Source organism: Polypterus senegalus, chromosome 3 (assembly GCF_016835505.1).
Source record: "Polypterus senegalus isolate Bchr_013 chromosome 3, ASM1683550v1, whole genome shotgun sequence".
NCBI classification, from domain to species: domain Eukaryota; kingdom Metazoa; phylum Chordata; class Cladistia; order Polypteriformes; family Polypteridae; genus Polypterus; species Polypterus senegalus.
Window position 1 is genome coordinate 180,674,209 of NC_053156.1, and position 22,027 is coordinate 180,696,235.

The 22,027-nt window shown below is 35.0% G+C and overlaps 1 protein-coding gene across 1 annotated transcript in view; it reads left to right on the plus strand.

The window, feature by feature from the left end:
• Window positions 1–22,027, plus strand: part of LOC120525725 (EH domain-containing protein 3) — a 77,117-nt gene that overhangs the window by 47,249 nt on the left and 7,841 nt on the right. Inside the window, exons 4-5 of the mRNA XM_039748272.1 lie at window positions 14,846–15,258; window positions 18,362–18,526. Coding sequence (XP_039604206.1) covers window positions 14,846–15,258; window positions 18,362–18,526 — 578 coding nt within the window. The remainder of the gene's footprint in view (window positions 1–14,845; window positions 15,259–18,361; window positions 18,527–22,027) is intronic.

The window sequence follows — 22,027 nt, forward strand, 5'->3', positions numbered from 1 at the left end:
TGTCCAGTTAATTCTTAGTGAGAGACTTGACTTGAGATTGATTCATAGTCACTATGCTGATTTTTTTGTTAGTTGCAAAAACACCTTTTGAGATGCTCCTACACAGTGATAACCACTATAAGTCAAAGCAGCAGTATATTGCCAAAAAAAAAATACTAGTTTTCACATAGTCTGTACTTCTACTTTAGATATAGTCCATGTCTAATCACCAGTTGAGGAAATAGAATATATAATATATTTCCTCTGTTAATTTTTAATACCTCTGATTGCTGAAAAAACTTTCATCCTTAATGACATTCTGATAATATTTTATAAACTTCAGTTGTCTCCTATTGGGAACTTGCAGTTCACTACAAGTCCATCTTTTTAGATTGTTGCACCATTTGAAACCTACAGGCTTCGTGCAGATTTATTACACACAAAAGTCATGCTGCATTGACATTCTATCTGAACTGTTGCATGCCAAAAGTTTTGAAGTGTCAAATTGAAAACACTGTCTCACCTCAAGTGTAATTCTATTGATCTCTGCTCTTCGAGTTTTACAGAATCTTGAAAATCTTGAATATCTCTTGACCCACCTCTCATATGGGGGATGTCATTTGTTGTAGGTTCTTGTCTGGGCTTAAATAAACAACAGACTGCTCATAACAGGACTAGTTCAAATCAAAATGCTGTTTAGTTAGCTTATTGATGTGCAGAAAAAATTAATAAGAGTGTTAAATGTAAAGTAATTTTTGATAAAGTTTCAAGATTTTTTTCTATATAAAGTATTTGTCTCCTAAGAAAATTTCAAGGTCTCTAACAAAGCAACAGTTAATTTGAAAGAAAAGAAAAAGAAAATGCCCAGCTTTGTGCATAAAGTGGCTTATCAGAGCACTTATTAGGTTCTTTTCCGTAGTTAATACTACATTCACCCAAAGTGAAAAATCTAGAAATTCCTTCATGGCAAATTACAGTTTAAAAAGTAAAGACAATAGCACATAAGCTCTAAGGCAAGTTTGGGTTGCTGTTCTTCAACAACCTTTTTTAAAGCATTTCAGCATTTGTACATTCACTTTCTATAACTGTTTTTTACTATAAAGTGTCGTTCTCTCCAGAGTGTGTATGCTGGGCAGGAATGCAACCAGGGATAAACTGTACATGTTAATTTTCTTTCTTAAACCATGTCTTGTATTTACTGTACATATGTTGACTATGTTATGTTTTTGCCAATTTTTGCAGTGATTTCATTTTTTGGTCAGTATGTAACAATTTGTCTTGAGCACTCGCCCGAGAGTAATGCTACCACTATATCTGTCCTAGCTAAAGGCAGATGATAAAAGGTTAGGCCAATATCACACCTTAATACTTTTCCCGTATCACCTTTATTCATATAAAACAACCCCCCAAATATCAATACATTTATAGGTTACTGCCACCAATAAACCATATTTATACTTGCAGTCCATCAAAATAAACAACAAAATAGAAAAACAATCCCCTCCACATAGATCACCCCACTCGAATATAAGTAACCCTTGATTTGCTGCGCCACACACATATACATGTATCTACCCATAAACCGTTTTCACCCCTTCAATTCCTGTTCCAGAGGTAATAAATAGATCCGCAGGTAGTCCCCTGTCATACTCCCGCTACGGCCGGCGAGCTGATGAGGAGTCCTGAAAATAGCGGACTACACAACCTATCTCCTCTTCGTCATAAAAGACATACAGTCATACTTGCGCCATGATTAATGTAATAGTAAGTCCGTTTTGTAGCTCACCCGAGTCCGTCGGTAATAGAGGAACGATCGTTTTCAGGTATTAAACAGAAGACCATCCACCTTCAGACAGGACTGAATAGGAGCTCCTAGGCTTTTCCCATGGCCAGAGCAAAAGCTGATCTGCCTTTTCTTTTATCCAATGTTCTTCCTTCTTTCTCTTTCTCCTTCTCCTTCTTCTTCTCCTTTCTCAAAGACGGCGCGCTTTATGCTAATGAATCCCCGAACCAACCGGAAGTTCCACCTCTGGGGTACCGCTGTCAATCTCTGTCAGAAGTAATTCCCCCCCAACAACCGATCGACAGCAGAACACATTATCTTTATGTGGCAGCGCTACAAGTATTTTAAGAAATACCTCATATATTGTAGTACCTATTGATATTTTGATGGTTTATACATAATAGTCAATTTCCTTTATTTCTGAGTATTACCAAAGCAACTTTTTATTGTGTTTCTGTTTGTAAAAGAACTGCATATGAACCAATTGCTCACATACATTATTTGCAAAAATAAAAAAGGTGTACTTCAGAAAATGTTCATAGACAATGCCTCTTTCTTAGCAGATAGAGGACCTACAGCCTAATGAAATATGTCGGTGCCTTATTCAATTCATTTATGGTTCTGTAAAAGTAGATTAGAAAACTGGTCTTATTTACAGTATTTTTTTTTTCCTAAACCTTTTACTTTATTTTCTGGAAAATAGAATGAAAGCAGATGGCGACTCTATGTTATGGAACTAATCTTATTTATGTTAAGTAACTCTATAGCATTTCCTTAACACTAGAATTACCAGAGCCTACGAAAAAACTTGTGGATCCGGCCCACCTTAAATGCGTTCGCTTCTCTCCTCCAGCGTCCTTTGTCCTGTAAAAATGCAGATAAAGACAAGCAGCAAGCAGCCTGCTATTCCATCCCCCCACTGACTTAGATGTACATGAACTTCTCCCAGCTCATGCCTTGATTGATTATGTGGGAGTGAAGTGAAGTTTTAGAGTGGAAATAATAGATCATTATTTGGAACACACACATTTCATGTGTGTTCCGTTTCTACAATAATCTGTGTAAACACATTTTTAAAACAGAAACGTTTTTCATATTTTTGGTAGTAAACGACAAAATGTAGGCATAAACTGTATAATGTATGAAGCCTGAAGTCCAAAGATCAAATAAATACTTTCAAAAAAGGTTCAAGGAAAAGACAACAGCTTCTTGACGTAGCGGTAAGATTTGCCCACTTGTAATCAGGAGTCCCCGGTTTGATCCCAACAACATTTATTTATATAGCACATATTCATACAAAAAGTAGCTCAAAGTGCTTTACATAATAAAGAATAGAAAAATAAAAGACACAGTAAGAAAATAAAATAAGTCAACATTAATTAACATAGAATAAGAATAAGGTCCAATGACCAGGGTGGACAGAAAAAACAAGCAAAACTCCAGACGGCAGGAGAAAAAAATTAAATCTGTAGGGATTCCAGACCATTAGACTGCCCAGTCCCCTCTGGGCATTCTACCTAACATAAATGAAACAGTCCTCTTTGGATTTAGGGTTCTCACGGAAGGACTTGATGATGATGGTCACGTAGACTTCTGCCTTTTAACCCATCCATCATTGTTGGAGCATCATGATGCTTTGAGTAGGTGGTGGTGGACAAATAAACTGGAAAAAGAAACAGAAGAGAGAGTAGGGGTCAGTACGGATTTTAGAGCCACCATGAATAGTTATTATGATGAACTGAACATGCAGAGTATCAGGATTAAGTTAAAGTGAAGTTATAAAAAGGCCATGTTAAAGTAATATGTTTTCAGCAGTGTTTTAAAGTGCTCTACTGTATTAGCCTGGCGAATTCCTATTGGCAGGCTATTCCAGATTTTAGGTGCATAGTAGCAGAAGGCCGCCTCACCACTTGTTTTAAGTTTTGTTCTTGAAATTCTAAGGAGATATTCATTTGAGGATCTAAGATTACGAGTTGGAATATAAGGTGTCAGACATTCCGATATATAAGATGGGGTGAGATTATTTAAGGCTTTATAAACCATAAGCAGAATTTTAAAGTCATTCCTGAATGACACAGGTAACCAGTGTAGTGACATCAAAACTGGAGAGATGTGCTCTGAATTTCTTTCCTATATTTTCCGTTTTCAGTAGTGTGCTGCTCTTATTGTTAATATTATACAGTACACATACACTTGGTTTGCGTCTGTAACACACATTTATAGAACTTGTAAAAGTTTTTTTTTTCCACTTTTATTCTCTTTTAATCACATTACATACTACGGCCCCCCACCCAGGGATCTGATGCTGTTAGTTTTTATTTGAAACTGGAAATAACTGGAGATGTGAGTGGTGTTTTGAGCCAATGGAACTGGACATTCTCTCATCTGGAAGGATAAAAGCTGACACACAGATGCTGGTGTATCTGCCTTCTTCATATCTCACTGTCAAATAAATTCACACCGATCTGACGCTGTTCGTTTTCAAATAATATGGCATTAGTGTGATGATGTTTTCACATATATTGTCTCTTTCTTTCAAGTGTGTAATAGAAACCACAGCATAGAGAGAAGTGTGTACATTGTAACAGGTACACACATTGTAAATGTAGGAAGGACGATCCTTGTCTGTGTGTGAACTGTTAACATTTGAATCTGATGATTGCATACAGCGCTGAACTTACTGCTCTGTACTATTCTGTCCTCTGCATGTCCTGGAGTACAAAAGAAACAGCATACAGCATCATGTGGGGACTGGCAAGATCGGGGGGGAAAAAAAAACACGTGGTCACTGATTACAAACCGCAAGATGCTATGCAAATTATAAATAATAATTATATAATAAATTATATAAAAATAATGTTGCATCCGTGCCACAAAGTTTTCCGAAATGTACTATACAGGTCATAAAACGAATAATTCCAAATATCATATATACCTATGTCTCTTTTTTTTTTTTTTTTTTTTTTGACATCATAGACCATAAGGTGCATACTAATTCAGCGTAAGCAGGAACACTCAATAAAACTGAATTAAAAAAAAAAAAAAATCAAGTGACAGTGAGATGCAAAGAAGGTAGATTCGCTAGCATCTGTGTGTCAGCTTTTATAAAAACTAACAGTGTCAGATCCCTGAGTGGGGGTGGCAGTAGTATGTATCGTGATCGTGATTTAGAGAGAATAAAAGTGAAAAAAAAACAGTAACTTTTACAAGTCCTATAAATGTACACCATGTGTTACAGAAACAAACCAAGTGTATGTGTGTACTGTATAATATTAACTATAAGAGCAGTTCACTGCTGAAAACTGCAAATATAGGAGTGAGTCAGGATCGAACCGGGAACTCCTGATTACAAGTGGGCAAATCTTACCGCTACGCCACGGAAGCTGTTGTCTTTTCCTTGAACCTTTTGTGAAAGTGTTTATTTGATCTTTGGACTTCAGGCTTCATACATTATACAGTTTATGCCTACATTTTGTCATTTACTACTAAAATACGAAAAATGTTTCTGTTTTAAAAATGTGTTTACACAGATTATTGAAGAAACTGAACATGTATGAAATGCTGCGTGTGTTCCAAATAATGATCTATTATTTCCACTCTAAAACTCCACTTCACTCTCAGATAATCAATCAAGGCATGAGCTGGGAGAAGTTCATGTACATCTAAGTCAGTGGGGGGATGGAATAGCCGGCTGCTTGTCTTTATTGGCACATTTACAGGACAAAGGACGCTAGTGGAGAGGTGTGCACAGATTTAAGGTGGGCCGGGTCTACAAGTTTTTTTTGTAGGCTCTGGTAATTCTAGTGTTAATAAAAGCAAAAATGTGTTTTATAATAGAAGTGGTATAGCAAAATGATATTTTTATCTAAAAAAAAAATCTCAAATGATAATTATATAATTAATGAATCTTATTTTGTGAAAGTAAAAGCTATATGAATGGAAAATGTTTGGTTGCCTAGCTTAAAATGTATAACATATCAGTAAATTAATCTCAACAGTTAACTGAAGGAAATGCAATTTCAGTTTATAGTTGATATATAGTTAAGTATAAATTGTGTAGTCCACAAAAGAACTGATTTACTGTACTGAAGGAAATTTTAAACAACAATCAGTTTGTGGATTTTATTGCTCTGTGTTTTTGTGTTTTTTCTTTCCTGCTTAGCTCAAGAAGAGGGTTATAGCTGGCTCAGTAGATGTTCATATGGAGGTATTTAAGAAAAATAAAAGAAATTAATGCTGTGGTTTAAAGGCCCTGGCTACATTAATGAATTGAAGCTTGCAGAAAAAAATAACTCTGCTTTTTGCAATTGTCAGTGCTATGTTACAGATAAAGATAAAGTATTTGTTTCAGTGCATATCTGTTCAACTCAATTGCTGCTAACTGCTTATCCTCTATAAACCTGTGGCATCATGCTGTAGTTCAGCAATAACCTACATTATGTGCTGACTCCAGCACAGAGCTCCAATTTGATACATTTAAAGCTTCAAATTAGTTTGTTGAGAGTTTTCTCTGACTATATGACATGAATAGAACTTATTGATACATTAGTAGCACATGCTAATTTCCCATGTTGTATCAAAACATTTTAATATATTATTGGGAATTAAAGTGCAAGAGCTGAACATATTATATTGCTTTTTATTTGATGGCCCTTGCAATGCAAGTGCTTTCTTCTATTGCTTTTATATGTAGGTTACTTGTTTCTGGAACATTTGAGCAATTCAGAGTGTTATTACACATAATTTATGAGTCCTATGACACAACTGTCACTTTAGTGTTAGTTAAATAGTGGCAAAAATACGTCATCACTTTTTTTGCTTAGCTGATTCATTTATAAGATAATTGCTGAATAATACATACAGTATGTTATGCTACAGGCCAAAGTCTTTCTAGGCTGTTGAGTCTAACATAATTAAACTTTATGTACATGTACCTTCTCATTGTGCTTTTTGAAAGAGTTGCAGTGTGCAACTATAGAAATTATATATGCTTTAATATAATTTTTTCTGACAATTACCTTATTTAAGACAGGAAACTGAATAATATTGGTTATAAGTTTGCTGTCATTTATGTAATTTTAAAATGTACGTTGTGAAAAAGTAAGAAGTATTCCAGCAGCTGCACATACTGAAATAACTGTCAGTTCCATTAGATTACAGATTAAAACTTATAAAACCAAGAAAACATGATTTTACAGAAGTTTTTTGAAAACCTAGATTCAAACCATTAACCAGTAAACCACACTGCCAGCCAATAATATTAGACATTGTTTTTTTATTTAAAAAAAAAAAAACTACAAATATTGTATACAGAAAAGAACTTGGTTACATAGTACTTCTGCTGCACCTGATTACAGCAGCATTACTAACTGAGGCCCATTGACTTAAAAAATATTTCCCAGATAAAGGCAGGTAACTCAGCTAGTAGGAGTGTAATATCCAAGATGTGAAACGAAAGTGAAAGAACCATACTCACACTTCAGTCAGTTAGTGCCAAATATGAGTAGATTAACTGTATAGCTTGTGACCATTATGGGGTGTCACTATAAAGGAACAAGATGATGAAAGTCCTCAAGCTATTTAAGTGAAACCAATAGGCAATTCTGCAATGTTGTACAGTAACAAAGTAAAAATATTCCTTTACTACATTTCAGTATGTTTTGAAAATATTTCTACTTTTACATTACTACATTTTCAGACACAAATGGCTATGTTTAATCCAATATATTTTGCTAGACACCTTTTTTTTTTACTGTAATAATAAACCATTAAAAAAGGGCTACACAGATATGTACAATGTTTTGCTCAGCCAATTACCTAAAATACAGGCTTTCCAACCTCTGGAAAAACCTGGGAAAATTTTCAAATATGGGCAATAGTGACATGTAGCCTGTAGTCTGATGCTGCGGTTTTCAGTTGTTTTCCTCGCAAAATCATGCCAAAGATGGTGGGGCATATATCTCAGGCATTCACCTGTTGTGGTTCACTCACCTTGTCAAGTGTGTTATTTTCATGTCTTCTCACATTATACTAGGCATCATACCTCCTAAGCAGACCCTGAACTAGTTGGAAAAGCCCAGGGAATAACAAAAGGCAATTCCTTTAAATGTGAAACTATAAGTTATGAAATCTAGGTAAATGTTTTTTACTTTACATTATTTCCTCATATGAAGGGGAATGACTTATTAGGTTTATTCTAGATGACTAATGTTGTTATGAAACTAATTCTGTCGATTTTCATCTACTTGGTGTTGTTTAAACAAAAATGGGGGACAATTTGGGCCCAGGGAAAACTTAAAAATGTTTTCCATATTACTCAATTGTAATTAGGTGTTCGTTTTTCAATAATTCATTTTACACAGGGGTTTTCAGGAACACTTCAGCTCCTTCGTAAGGTGGACAAAACCTGTATGCTTCATTAAGGTATAATCATTAAGATGTCTGCTCATGCTGAAAGTCTCTGATTTAGATTGCAGTTACTTGGCTCCTACTTTAGTAATTGTAATACGACTCGCATGGAAAAAGAAGGTAGCCTGAATTTTTTTAAGCTTGTAAAAACTTTTTGACTATATATTGTAAAAGAAACACAGATATTGAAGGAAAGGTTTTGGTGATCCACCCCATATATTGTAAAGGATTTTCTGAAAAGTAGTGGTCTTCCCACCGAGTAATCTATAGAGACTGAGTCAAAGCATGACTGCTAGGGAAAGGCAGGTGGCTGTTTTTATAGCTGGTGATGAGGAAGAGGAGCGTCCAAATGGGGTTAGGTAGAATTGAGGTCAGAAGGAGGGTGTGGTCTGGAGGCAGAAGTGAAATCTGGTTGGGCTTCAGGAGGTTTTCCCATCAGATGATCTGCAGATGAGGGAGAAAAGCCATTAGTGCACTTCATCAGCCCCTGCCCATGTGTTTCACCTTAATTCTTAGAGAGATCCTACATTTGCTTGTACTTCTGATACTTAGAACTTAATATTGTTTAACTTAATATCAGATTAAAACCTCTACATGAGTAGTTTTCTCCGTCACTTTCTAGGAAGATATCTCTACATTTACTCATGTTGGGTACTTTATACAACACAACAGCTCTGAGTAGTATTTTGAAATTCCCTCTAGTCGAAGTGGTGTTTCTGAAGCTAGGGATCTGCGCCGGCAATAGGAAGGTTACCGGTTTGAACCCCATAAATGCTCTCTTTATACCACTACAATGGATCTGAAATTAAGCAATCAAGATGTGACAGAAGTATAGACTTTCGGCTTTGATTTCAGGGTTTCACAAAGGTATTGTGTTAAGCTTTCACACATTACAGCATTTTTTGCACAGTCACTCTATTTTCAGATGCTCAAAAGATATTGGACATGTGTGACTGACAAGCAGGTTCATGGACAGGTGTGGCCCGTTCCCTTCTTATTCCTTGACAAGTTAAGTAAATAAAAGGACTGGAGTTAATTCAGAGCACTGAATTAAAGCTGAAAATCTATAATTCTGTCGCGTCTTGATTGATAATTTTAAATCCATTGTGATAGAGTAAATTAGAAAAATTGCATCAATGCCCAAATACTTATGGACCTAACTGTATCTATCCAGCATTATATGTAAAACATTTTAAACCTGTTCCACTGCTCCTCAGCTGTTTTCACACTTAAAAGCTTATCACAGTCAATCTACCTTACACTCTGTCACATCTGCTCAAAGTTTGCCCTACCGAACTTAAACTTAACCGTTTGGGTATTTTCATCCTAGCTCATCCAAAACACTGAGAATTGTATTATGTAATGGTCACTTGACCCTAGCAGTTAACTCACCCCTACATTCTCAATTCTACCGTGATTGTTACAAAATACTAAATCTAAACAGGCTTCCACCTGTGTTGGTGCTTTAAGAACTGTGCTAAAAACAGTTACTGATTACACCAAAGAATTCCTGTTCTTGCGGTCCACTGTTTACAAAATTAACCCAGTTAATATTCAGATAGTTAAAGTCCCCCATAACTATAATATCCCTCTGTAAACTTGCCTTTTTTAATATTACTAAAAAGATGTGCATTACAGTTACTGTCTGCATTTATGGTTTATAACCCACTCCTAAAATATGGCATCTTTCCTTGTTCCTTTTATAGACTAATCCAGACATTATCATTAAGATGGGGCTAATTGTCTAGCTGAAGAAGTTTGTATTTAAATTCTGTTTGACCTATAAATCAACACCCCATTCTTTTCTGTTTTATTTATCCTTGCTAAAAATGTATACCCCTCTATGTTATACTTATCCTCATCTTTGTTATTTATCCAGGTTTCTGTTATTGATATAATATCATAATTGTGATCGACTACATACAACTCCAACTTAGTAGTTTTATTTTTGATACTTCTACCATTAAGGCAAGCTATTTTGAATGCTTTACTCATTTTACTTTTGCACTTAAAACTTTCAGTTTGAATTTGCATTACTGTGCATTTTTATTTTTATAGTATTGTTTGTTGCATCATGAAGAGTTTAAAACCTGGCCTGTCCAAAACTCCCTGCTCCCCCATTCACTAGTTTAAACAATAAAAAAAAATTTGCATTTATGTTTATTTAAATTATACATCCATCATCCAACCCGCTATATCCTAACTACAGGGTCATGGGGGTCCGCTGGAGCCAATCCCAGCAAACATAGGGCGCAAGGCAAGAAACAAACCCCGGGCAGGGCGCCAGCCCACTGCAGGGCGAGCACACACACACACCCATACACCAAGCACACACTAGGGACAATTTAGAATTGCCAATGCACCTAATCTGCATGTCTTTGGACTGTGGGAGGAAACCAGAGCACCTAGAGGAAACCCACGCAGACATGGGGAGAACATGCCAACTCTGCACAGGGAGGACCCAGGAAGTGAATCCGAGTCTCCTAACTGCGAGGCAGCAGCACTATCCACTGCACCACCGAGCCACCCTTAAATTATACAGTGGACTAAAAAAATGTAAACATTGCATGATGTTTATTATATCACATTTGTTATTCTGTAGATGCTGTATAAATAAAGATCATACCTTAATATGTCAACTTAAAAAAAAAAAAAGAGACAAAACATTTTATATGATATGCTTGCCTATAGCAAACATCACAGTGATTTTATGTAAGCGACACATACCAATGAGCTATAATCAAATACAGTACTGTTCCCTGGATACAAGTGTAGTTACAGCACCTATCACACATATTACAATGACCAAGTAATTTCATGTGTGAAAGATGTTTATAAATCACAGTCTGTGGTTAAGTTGTTTGATTGTGAGATGTGCACAAAAGATAGGTGAGCGTTGCTTCAAAATCATATGTAGTTGCCTTGTTTTTTGGTCTACAGTAAAATTGGTGATCTAAAGTGGTCTAGTGCACTGTTTAGTGTTTGATATTTTTACTTAATTTCTCTTCCTCTATAATCAATATTGTATTCCTAAAGGAAGACGTACTTAACATATTATACTATGGGTATCAAACAGGAAAAACGGCAGATGCAAATTTAACCTACTATTGAGGTAAACAAATGTTCTACTGCATATGCTATTGGAAAATTCCACAAGGGTAGGTTTCTTTCTACCAGTAATATGTCTTAACAAAGAGGCAGCTTCACTTCCTACTGAATGCATTACTCCCATTGTTGGTAGAAACAGAACTTGTTTATATAATGTAAATTGAGTGGACTTGACATACTACTTTCTCAGGGCAGAACCCTTGTATAAATTTCTTTGGCTTTCTTTACTCCAGCTTTGTTTATACGTGCTTCCAACCTGCCAGTTTTATAAAACAAATTCCTGAGAGAGCCTCCAACATGAATTATGTAACATTTTGCTGTAGATGCTCAACAATGTTTTTAAGATGTAAGATTTTAACCTTTTTAAAGCAGGTTTATATTGTATTTTGGTACTTGGTATATTTGTTGAAGGTTCTGATTTTCAATCCTGGGGTACCGCTGTGACTGTAGAATTTCATTCCAACCAGCTTCATAAATTAATAGTCCGTCTTCATTACAATGTTATTAGCTTGCCTTTTTTCTTATTTTTCACTCATTGAAATGTGCTACAGTAATATGTACTGTACATATAAAATCAGAAATTTGTATTTTTGCCTTTTGAGTTGTATTGTATTGAAATACTGACAAGTTAAGTGATGAGCAGTACAGACCCACATGCAAATGACACTAAATGGTGAAGTACTTCATTGTCATGTTCATTTGTGTGCAAATCAGTTACAATTTAGTTGTTCTTAAGTTCAGTCCAGAGGGCCAACTTAATTTCAGGCATTTATCCTAACCAACATCTGCTTTTAACTGTACTCCTGCCTTCATTAAGAAACCTGTTCTTTTCCTGGTTTTTAACCTTTCCTGTTTCAATTTCAAAATTACAAAATGTGCTTTCCAAATTGTAGACAAGAGTGATTGATTTGCGAAATTGGCTCGAAATAAAACTGCATTGACAATGATATCCCAGGGCTGAACTTGAGAACCACTGATTGACATATTCGTAATACTCATATTTGTCAAACTATTCATTGATAATTTGTGCCCTGTGAATGGGGGCATTGTCATCCTGGAAAATATTTATGCATATCTACCCTTTAACTCACTATTGTGAAACATGTACGTACAACCTTGCACCCAGAAGCAGGTGTTGTAAAAATATAAACTGTGTCCTGTTTCAGTTGTACTTAATTTAAACTGATTATTAATGGTTTAAAAGTATTATGTTGAGGAGTAAATTATGTATTTGAGACATGTTAATTTCTGGAAAATGTGTAATTTGTTGTTTCTGTGTAGGAAGGAAAGAAGCCTTTATTGTCATTGTACCAGTATAAATGAAAATGCTAATTTTTTTTTGGAAGGAAGGAAGCCTTTATATGAATTTATATATGTACTTTAAATCTAATTAATTCCAGTAAACTCATTTTCACTTGTTCCATGAAAATGGTATGTCCTGTACAAAACTTATGAGTTGCAGAACTGTCAGTTTATGATAAGTTAGCTTATGCAGCTAGAACAAAGCTTAGAGAAACCTATGAGTGAGTTTTTGGAATAACTAGAATTTTTTTTTTTTTTTTTGTACATATGTCCAGCACTTGCCTCTAAAATGCATGTAAATCTATGGTGAACATTTTGGGCTACCTTTTGGTAAAGTAAAAGAACCTTCCTTGTGCAAGAAGTATTCATGATTAAATATAATTCTGCTAGACCTATATCAGTTTTTTATTATATAAATAAAATATTGTAAATCTGGTTCCTGTATTTCCGATGTTATTTTTTTAATCAAAGTTCATATACTTCATTTCGAAATGTCAGTTCCCAAATAGCACTTTGATAAAGTACCAGTGAGAGAACTTTTTCAGCATTCTCTGGTCTGAATAATTTTTGCTCAAAAGCACCAAAATATACAAAAAATGACAATTACTTTAATAGTAACTTTAGTCATCAAGAAAATCCTTCAAAGATATTTTTCTCTTATTAAATCATTTTTAATACGACTGTTTTACTTATGCTTTGTCACGTTATATTTCACATTTGTGACTGAACCATAGCACAGTAATGCAGTATGGGAATATCTGAGTCTGTAATTGCACATCATCAACATTCCAACTGCTCCCCAAATGCCCAGTCCCTCTTTATTCTGCAGGCTGCAGTGAGCTGCATTTGGAATGACTGTTAAAATCGTTGAGTGTTAGTGCTGGTGTTGCACATTTAAAAGTTGACCCAAACTTGTTTTTCTAAGTGGTGTGCCCTGCAGAGGGCACTTCTGTCACCCAAACCCGACACAGATAAATGCAGGACACAAGTTCAGCACACACGTTTTTATTTTTTTCCATGTGGGAAACGCCTTCCCTCATTTCCCACCTGTACAGCACAGTTAAAGTGCAAGCATAGTACACCAAAGAACACTTCTGTTCTTCCTTTTTCTTTCTCTTCCTCCCACTTTCTCTATCTTCGTCTCCACTCCTCCTCCAGCAAGCTTTGTCCACCTCCTCCCAACTATGGCTCCTGGAGTATTGGCAGCTGGCTCCTTTTATAGGGCACCCGGAAATGCTCCAGGTGTCTGGTGATATTCTTCTGACAGCACTTCCAGATGTTGTGGAAGTCCTTTCACTATGTAAGCATCCCGGCCGTACACCACAGTGGGAAAATCCAGCTGTGATTTTTAACATAAGAAAGGTTTTTAAGTCACCTTTTCCATATATCCAAGTTTTCATAAAGAGGTGGTTGTAATTACTGGAATTCTGTAGTTAAAAATGCACCATTAAATCTGAGATATGTAGAAAAACAAAAAATATCTGATTACGTTGTAATACTTTGTAGATTAATATATTCTGACTTCTGCAAGGTGCTCAGACAACCGAGAAGAAAACTCATTGCAAACTCAGTCCCTCTTGAAATGGGGAAAAAAGTGGATTTTATTTAAAACCATATGGTTCCAAGAATATTTCAGTAGTTCTCTGGTGCCTCTTTAGAGACTGAAGTCCAAATATCAAACACTTTCAGAAAAGGTGCATATAAATATATAAATGTTTTTCATATAAAGACCATCATCTCTATACAAACTGTAATTGAATAACAATATTAAGATATTATAAAGGGTTTGAATAGAATTAACAAAGTTACACAAAGTTTCTTGAAATATAAGAACTTACACACAGTTAAAATGACTTTTTTTGAAATGGGACAGTACAGCACACTATGCATAATTTGCATTAGCAGCAGGATTTTCAAGAAACATTTTTACCTAAAATTGTTAAAAGCCAACGCATAATTTTAAAAATGCTTAAACATTTATACAATACAAATATCCATCTCCTGACTTAATAAATTTGTATAATGGTTTCCTTTATTTAGGCAGTAGCAGCCCAAGTAAAAACCTTTCTTTGCTTTGCTTATTTGTTTTTTTTTTTTTTTTTTGCAGATACACTGTTGCTAGAACTAATATTAAGCTATCTTTATAGTTAACTGATCTTGACTTATCTTTTTCATTAATAGTATTGCTTAAAGATAAATTCTATTTGGTGTAAAATATTTTTGTTACTGTTTAAAGTAATACTAGTTTGTTTCCTTTTATGACAGGTTATGATTTTGCAGCTGTGTTAGAGTGGTTTGCTGAAAGAGTGGATCGTATCATCCTTTTGTTTGATGCGCACAAACTGGACATCTCTGATGAATTTTCTGAAGTGATTAAGGCTTTGAAGAACCATGAAGACAAAATTCGTGTAGTGCTCAATAAAGCTGACCAGATTGAGACCCAGCAGTTAATGCGGGTCTATGGTGCACTTATGTGGTCATTGGGCAAGATAGTCAACACGCCAGAGGTAATACGGGTATACATTGGTTCCTTCTGGTCTCACCCACTTCTTATTCCTGACAATCGCAAGCTGTTTGAGGCAGAAGAGCAAGATCTTTTTAAAGATATTCAGAGTTTACCCAGAAATGCTGCTTTGAGGAAACTGAATGATCTAATCAAGAGAGCAAGGCTTGCTAAGGTATTCTTCTTTTTTTTTTTTTTTTTTTTTTAAAAGAAGCTTTATTCCATTTTTGTTTATATATTCTTTTGGTTATGTGGGAAGTTCTATGCATTTTAACTGTCTCACCTATAGAGACGATATATATATATATATATATATATATATATATATATATATATATATATATATATATATATATATATATATATATATATATATATATATATATATATATATACTCTTCACTGTACTTGTACTTTGCCCTTGTTATAGTTCAATTTGGAAAACAGCTACTGTATGTTTAGCCAAAGATGTGCAATAAACAATACATCATGTAGTCTGTGATCCAACCCTGCTTTATACATACATTGCTTACATATTTATGCAATTATATTTCAATTATTATAGTAATCAAAACACATTTAATGATTACATATTATTAGATGCAGTACAAGGTGTGATTTTGTTAGAAACGGAGACGTTCTATGTTAGTAGTAGTGGAAGTATGTGGAAGTATCAGCAAACTAAAGTTCAAGTACTCTTAAGTCGAAGAGGTTAATGGCTAGCTGCCTACTCTTGGGCAAAAGAGAGCATAAAACAAGAACCATTCAGATAATCATTTATATTCCTTGATTGGCAGTCTTTTCGGGATAATGACACATTAGAATAGCTCAAAACTCACCAATGCATAAACAGGCATACCAAGGAATTAGGCATTTTCATTTTTAAAGGTCAACTTTTTACAAATAAGTCATTTTCCTGAATGCATAGCTTAATCAATATACTGTATATGCATTTTTTGTCATTCTTCACTATATTGATTCTAGACCAAATCATTGTACCATTTAATGAAATTCCTCCCAAACCATGACAGAGTCCCCAATCTACACCTTCACAGAAAGCTACAGACAGATAACTTCTTACCAGCTTTTCTTGATATACTAGTATTTTTGTGAATCAGAAATTTCAAACTTTGACTTATTGCTGAATTAATTATTTTTGTGCTTGTCTTTCCATGTACTACACTCTCTTCCACTTGTTAGCTCCAACACAACTTGCAAGACTTTTACACTTCTTTCCACATGAAGCATGCACTTTGGTAACAGATGACTCTGTCAAATGCTGAGTGAACTCTTCACTGGATTTCCTTCTGTCCCTTAATGAAAGGAAATTTAAAGTACTATTATAAGATGCAGATAGTGCTTTGGATTGTTCACTGTATTTTTCTGTGTTCAGCTTGCCCAGTTTTTAAAATTTAACAGCTTGAACAGTTCATTCTACAAATTCAGTTTGCTATGCCTGTTGTTTGTTGACCATCGCCGCATCACCTTTTTGATACACAACTGTGAGTTTTTTTTTTATCAAATTATGTTAACTTAGCCATTTTCAAATCTCTTCTTGAGGCACCCAAGTGTTTATGGTTACCATACAATACATCCATTTTTGTTAAATTTGAATTAGTTGGGCATTTGGTTGAATTTAATTAGTACAAAGGTTTGGTCTGTGTTTTGCAACCTTCTCATAAATTATCAATAATGGTTTGGAAATCATAAAAATGCAGTTACTTTTTATCACAGCCATGGTCATTGGTTTTGTTTTATTTTTTATCTTATGTAGTGTTTTCTTCACTTACCATCCAGGTAAATAACTTTAAAAATTATTTTCTTTGGTGGGATAACTTACAATATGTATCATGTTAACACTGAAATTCTTAATTGCACTTGCTCTCAATAAAGCAGGTATTTACGTTATTGACTCTGAGAGAGCAAAAAGTTCACAGGAGCTTATTCAAGCATATATTCAAACTACTTGTGTATCATTAAATTTAACCTGTGACACTCATAGATGAATGAGTCTGAGCCAAACCCAAATCTACCCAGCACCACCAAAAAAAGCTAAATCTTATTCCAGGCAGTTAAAGGCAGTAGCCTGCCATCAATAAGTCATTAGAATATCAATTTATTTCTAGTTTAGCCCTCTGCTTAATTTCATCACTTAATGAAATTAATTAATATTACATATTGATTTGTTTTTCTAGTCTTTATAACTTTTCATTACTATTTCATATACCCCATTCTGCCAAACATTACTTTGTTTCAGGGGCAGAAGAAATACCATAAAAGTGCAGGGAAGAGATGTAAATCCAAACTGAGAATCTGTATTTAGTGAGAATAATTATTAATTTAAGAAAAAAAGCAAGTTTTCTAAACTTTTTTTATTTTGCCTGTGATTGTGTTGTCAGAAATGTTATTCTCTTCCATGTTGGAAGGATTTGTTTTGTAAGAATTTATTACATTTTTTATGTTTATGCAATATAGCATTTGCAGGTGATATTATACTATATGAGCAGCCCAGGCCTATAACTGAAACAAGGCAGGAAACATTCCAGGACTAGTTATCCATTCATTACAGGGTCCACACACCTACTCACATAGTATAAAATTATCATGCTCCATAATTTACTATAATTCTTATAAGGGGAAATCTGTAACATTTAAATTACAATTTGTCATTAACTAGTTTTGTTTATTATACCTTAGTTTTTTGTTGCAGGGAAGAATGACATTCTGGTTTAATTAATTCCATGAATTTTAACTAAATTAAAATGATTTGTTTCACAAATTTTTATTTGGCTTAGAACCTCTCCAGAACTGGGCTGAGTTTCTGTGTGAGTCAATGACAAGGTCACTTTATGCAGTATACGCAATTTCTATTTCAGATTTTTGCTATAATACATCCTGTGGAGGATGTTAAGTTCTCAGTTAAAGCAGATGACGTAGTATGTATTGCCCAGGTGGAGAGGTTGCGGAATGCCCTTTTTAAACAAGTGCTTTGCCAAGGAGAAGTGTGTAAGCTTAATATTTCTCAGGGGACATTTCTTAAGCAGATGTGACCAGCACTATGAAAGTATATTACATCATTGTTTCCAGCCATTGGTCTTCTAATGCAAGTGATATCCTATTTGTTAATTATGTAGAAAACACATATTCTGTTACTGTACTTGCATATTTTGTTTAGCTAAAATAAAATTACTTCATTTCAAACACAGGACCTCATTCTTGTTTTGAATATAGACCAATAGTACTAAAATATCAACAGCCTATATGAACTTATTTTACAGGTCCATGCCTATATTATCAGTTCACTGAAGAAGGAAATGCCTGCTGTTTTTGGCAAAGAAAACAAAAAAAAGGAATTGATAAATAGTTTGGGAGATATCTATAGTAAGATTGAGAGAGAACATCAGATCTCGCCAGGTGACTTTCCAAATCTGAAGAAAATGCAGGTAAAAGCTTTTTCATATTCCTGAAATTTTTTTTTTTTGTATATTTCTTGTGCCTGAGTTTTCTTTGTTTATTTTACTCTTAAAGCATATCCTATCATTTCTTGTTTCTGTTATAGTCTAAATATGTGGCTGCATTTCCAAATAAAAATGTGCATTTTGTTTAGGTATTTTCAAACTTAAATCTTTTTGCCCTGAGCTACATTTATTAACAGTTTTTTGAGATACTGGAATTTCTTAGTTATCCAAATGAGACTGGTTAACTGAATGCTATGTTATTTCATACATTCTTATTAAAAATAGTCATGATAAGTAATTACCAGCCCAGAACAAGTGGAATTGAAAAAAAAAGTATGTCCAATCCGAGCGTTGGCGCTATACACATGCAGAATTATTAACTGATGATGATGTAGATCATTTTGTCTGTGCTGAAATTCCAAACAGAGAAATCTATCCTGAATTATGAAACAGAGTCATTAAACATATGTCTCACTGACCTCATTAAAAAGATTCAACATTTTGGGACTCCAGAAGCTGTGAAATAAAAGTGAAACTAATGAAATGGCAACGATTCAAAGAAAAGAAAAATCTTAAAAGTGTGTATCCGGAAAAACAAAAATGGGGGTTGGCAAGCAAAGCCCCCTAGTAATATTAAAAAATAAAATTAAAAAATCTTTTGGCCCAGATTCCACTGTTAACTAGGTCTGCTGCATGCTGAAATTGAATGATAAACAGCGACATTTAAAGCTGAACTTAATGAAGATTAAATGTTGTGATGAGACTGGGCCATCAGTGAACCCCAAACATGAACACACCAGCACAGTCCCGGGGTCAAATAATTGAAGGTTTATAACAAAAATGACTTCCAAAAGTAGCATAAGCACAAATCTCTGGTCGAGTGTTGCTTCATGTCCTCCCAGCTCTGATTCGCTTGGATAAGGGAGTGCAGTTCCTTAATTTAATTAAAAGACCTGGGAGTACATACGGTGCCAGGGCCACTGCCCGATGGAAGTACTACCGGGTTATACAGATGTCCCATTGATTGAGGAGCCCATCTCCCGACATCGCTCACTTGCGGCACCTATGGTCCCCAGCAGGGCTGTGTTGCCGGACTACATATCCCTTCTGGTTCCCAAATGGGTGCTAATACATAAGGCTGCTGCCATCTAGCATCCTGGGGGAATAAAGAGTTCCCAGCCATGTCTTCTTCTGGTGGGTTGTCCGTTCATCCCTTTTGTCCATCTCTTCTGGGTTTGCCTCCTTCCTATCTCCTGGCTGGGATACCCATCAACCTACTCTGAGCCTTATGATTAGCTATTTCACATTCAGAGAAATAAGGAAAGGGAGGAGACTTAATTGCCATACTTAAGTTTTTGAAAAATATAGCATTGAAAAGCTCATTAACAAAATTAACGTGCTGTGCTACAATAATGATAAATCAGTCTTAATTTACTTTTGCAGAAAAATTGGAGGATTTTAAAGTTGGGTCTAAATGTAATTAAAAAAAAAAAATTTGGTAAGTGGCGGTTTAAGTAAGAATTAAAAAATGTGTTAGGTATTTTTGAAGTCAAAATTATTTTTCATGATTGTCGAATACAATATTTTGCCCTGGCAACCTGGCTTATATTTATGTAAATTACATGTCTCGGAGGTGACAGCTTCACAACTTTCTCCAAAACAACATCACTGTTTATACCAAAATTTATAATTTATGAATCGGCATCCGATATCCCTCTGACACATTTTATACAAAGGTTCTTCTCACTGTCTTTACATTTCTGGAACTTTTATTCACCCATTTCTGATAATCTATTCATTGCCATGCAGTTATCTCTTCCATACTTTTGCCGCAAACCGTCACCTTCATCTTTCCTACATTTACCATGATGTAATTTGCTTGCAAACTAGCTTTCCTTTGCATAATCTTTTCCTTTAGTTCTGGTTCAGTTCTTCATTTTACTACAAGATCATTAGTGTACAAGAGTTCCCAAGCACTTCTCTGGTCACATCTTTAGTCACTATCACAAAAGGCAAAAGACTCGTAATGGATCCCAGGTACGGCTTCACCTCAAAAGTTTTACTATCTCCATCTGAAGTCATTATTATACATTTACAGTTGCATTATGATGTCAGAGGACCCAGTAGGGGTCCTATAATCTATGATTATAATTGTGAATTTCCCCTTGGGGATTAATAAAGTATCTATCTATCGATCTGATCTGATCATCTTAAATTTGATTTCTTTTATTTTGTTGAGACCTGCCAGCAACCTGAGGATTTTATACAATTTAATCAGTGTTGCCCACCTAGGGTTTGTTTACATCTTGCAACCATTGTAAAACCAATGGTTTTACACAAAAATCAACATAAAATGCCTGTTGCTGATGGTCGTAGTGCATTGATATTTGATTTGTACCTCTTGTCACTGTAAGTGGTGGTCCTACCAGGTGAATGTTGCCATAGTCTTGTCGGCTATACCAACTTGCTCAGCACCACTCTCAGCTGATGCTTGTACCTCACATTCATTTTCAATCAATTATATCAAAATTGGAATCTGATAAGTCAGGGTCCAATTCGGCGATAATGAGCAAAACATCGTCCATGCAGTATTTTCGATCTTGCACTATTTTTGCCATCATTTTCTTCTTTCTACTCACATGAGTGCAGGGAATCTCAGTCAAACCAGTGAATCTAACATTCCTTCTAGTAAAGAGAGTCCAACGAAAACATAACGCTGGGTTTTGCCACCATTTGCAGTTGATTAACCCCGTCAACCCCTCCTTTTGGACAAAAGTCGACATCCGCGCTAAAGAGTTAAAGTGGCTCCACTGTCCTTGCCGATGAATGCTTCTTATGAATCAGTAGCTATAAAAATTAATGGTTCTGCACGTACAGTGCTGGTTACTATATAGCAACCACCCAAATTTAGTGATGATTTTTGGTTGAATTTTCTACTTTATCGACTTTGTTGTGTGCACTTTTTGCTAATGTTATTCTGGTGGGTGATTTTAATATTCATGTAGATAATGTTAACTGCCCATCTACAAAGGATTTTATGAGGTATGTTCAAAAAGTTTCCACAATTTTATATTTTCGTTGGAAGGTGGGATGAGTAGTAATTGGGCATTAGAAGGTTGGTACGATGCTGGGAAAATTGCATTGCAAATGAAGGTGACTATGTAGAAAAGTGATGTAATTTGTTTTTGAAATTCTTAATAAATAGAGTTAAAAACAAGGGGAGACACTTTTTGAACGTCCTTCGTATGTCTTACCTTGATAGTTTTGGTATACAACAAATTGTAAATTTCCCAACTCGCTCCAGAGGTCACACTTTTGATCTTGTATGCTGCTTTGGCATTGCCCCCAGTAGTTATACAGAAATCAGATATTTTACATATGACAATAAATTAGTTTCATTTAGTGTTAATCTGCCATTATTCTAACCTTAACAACCATATCTGTTAATGTAACATAAAAAATATAAATACAGTATCTCTGCTTTGA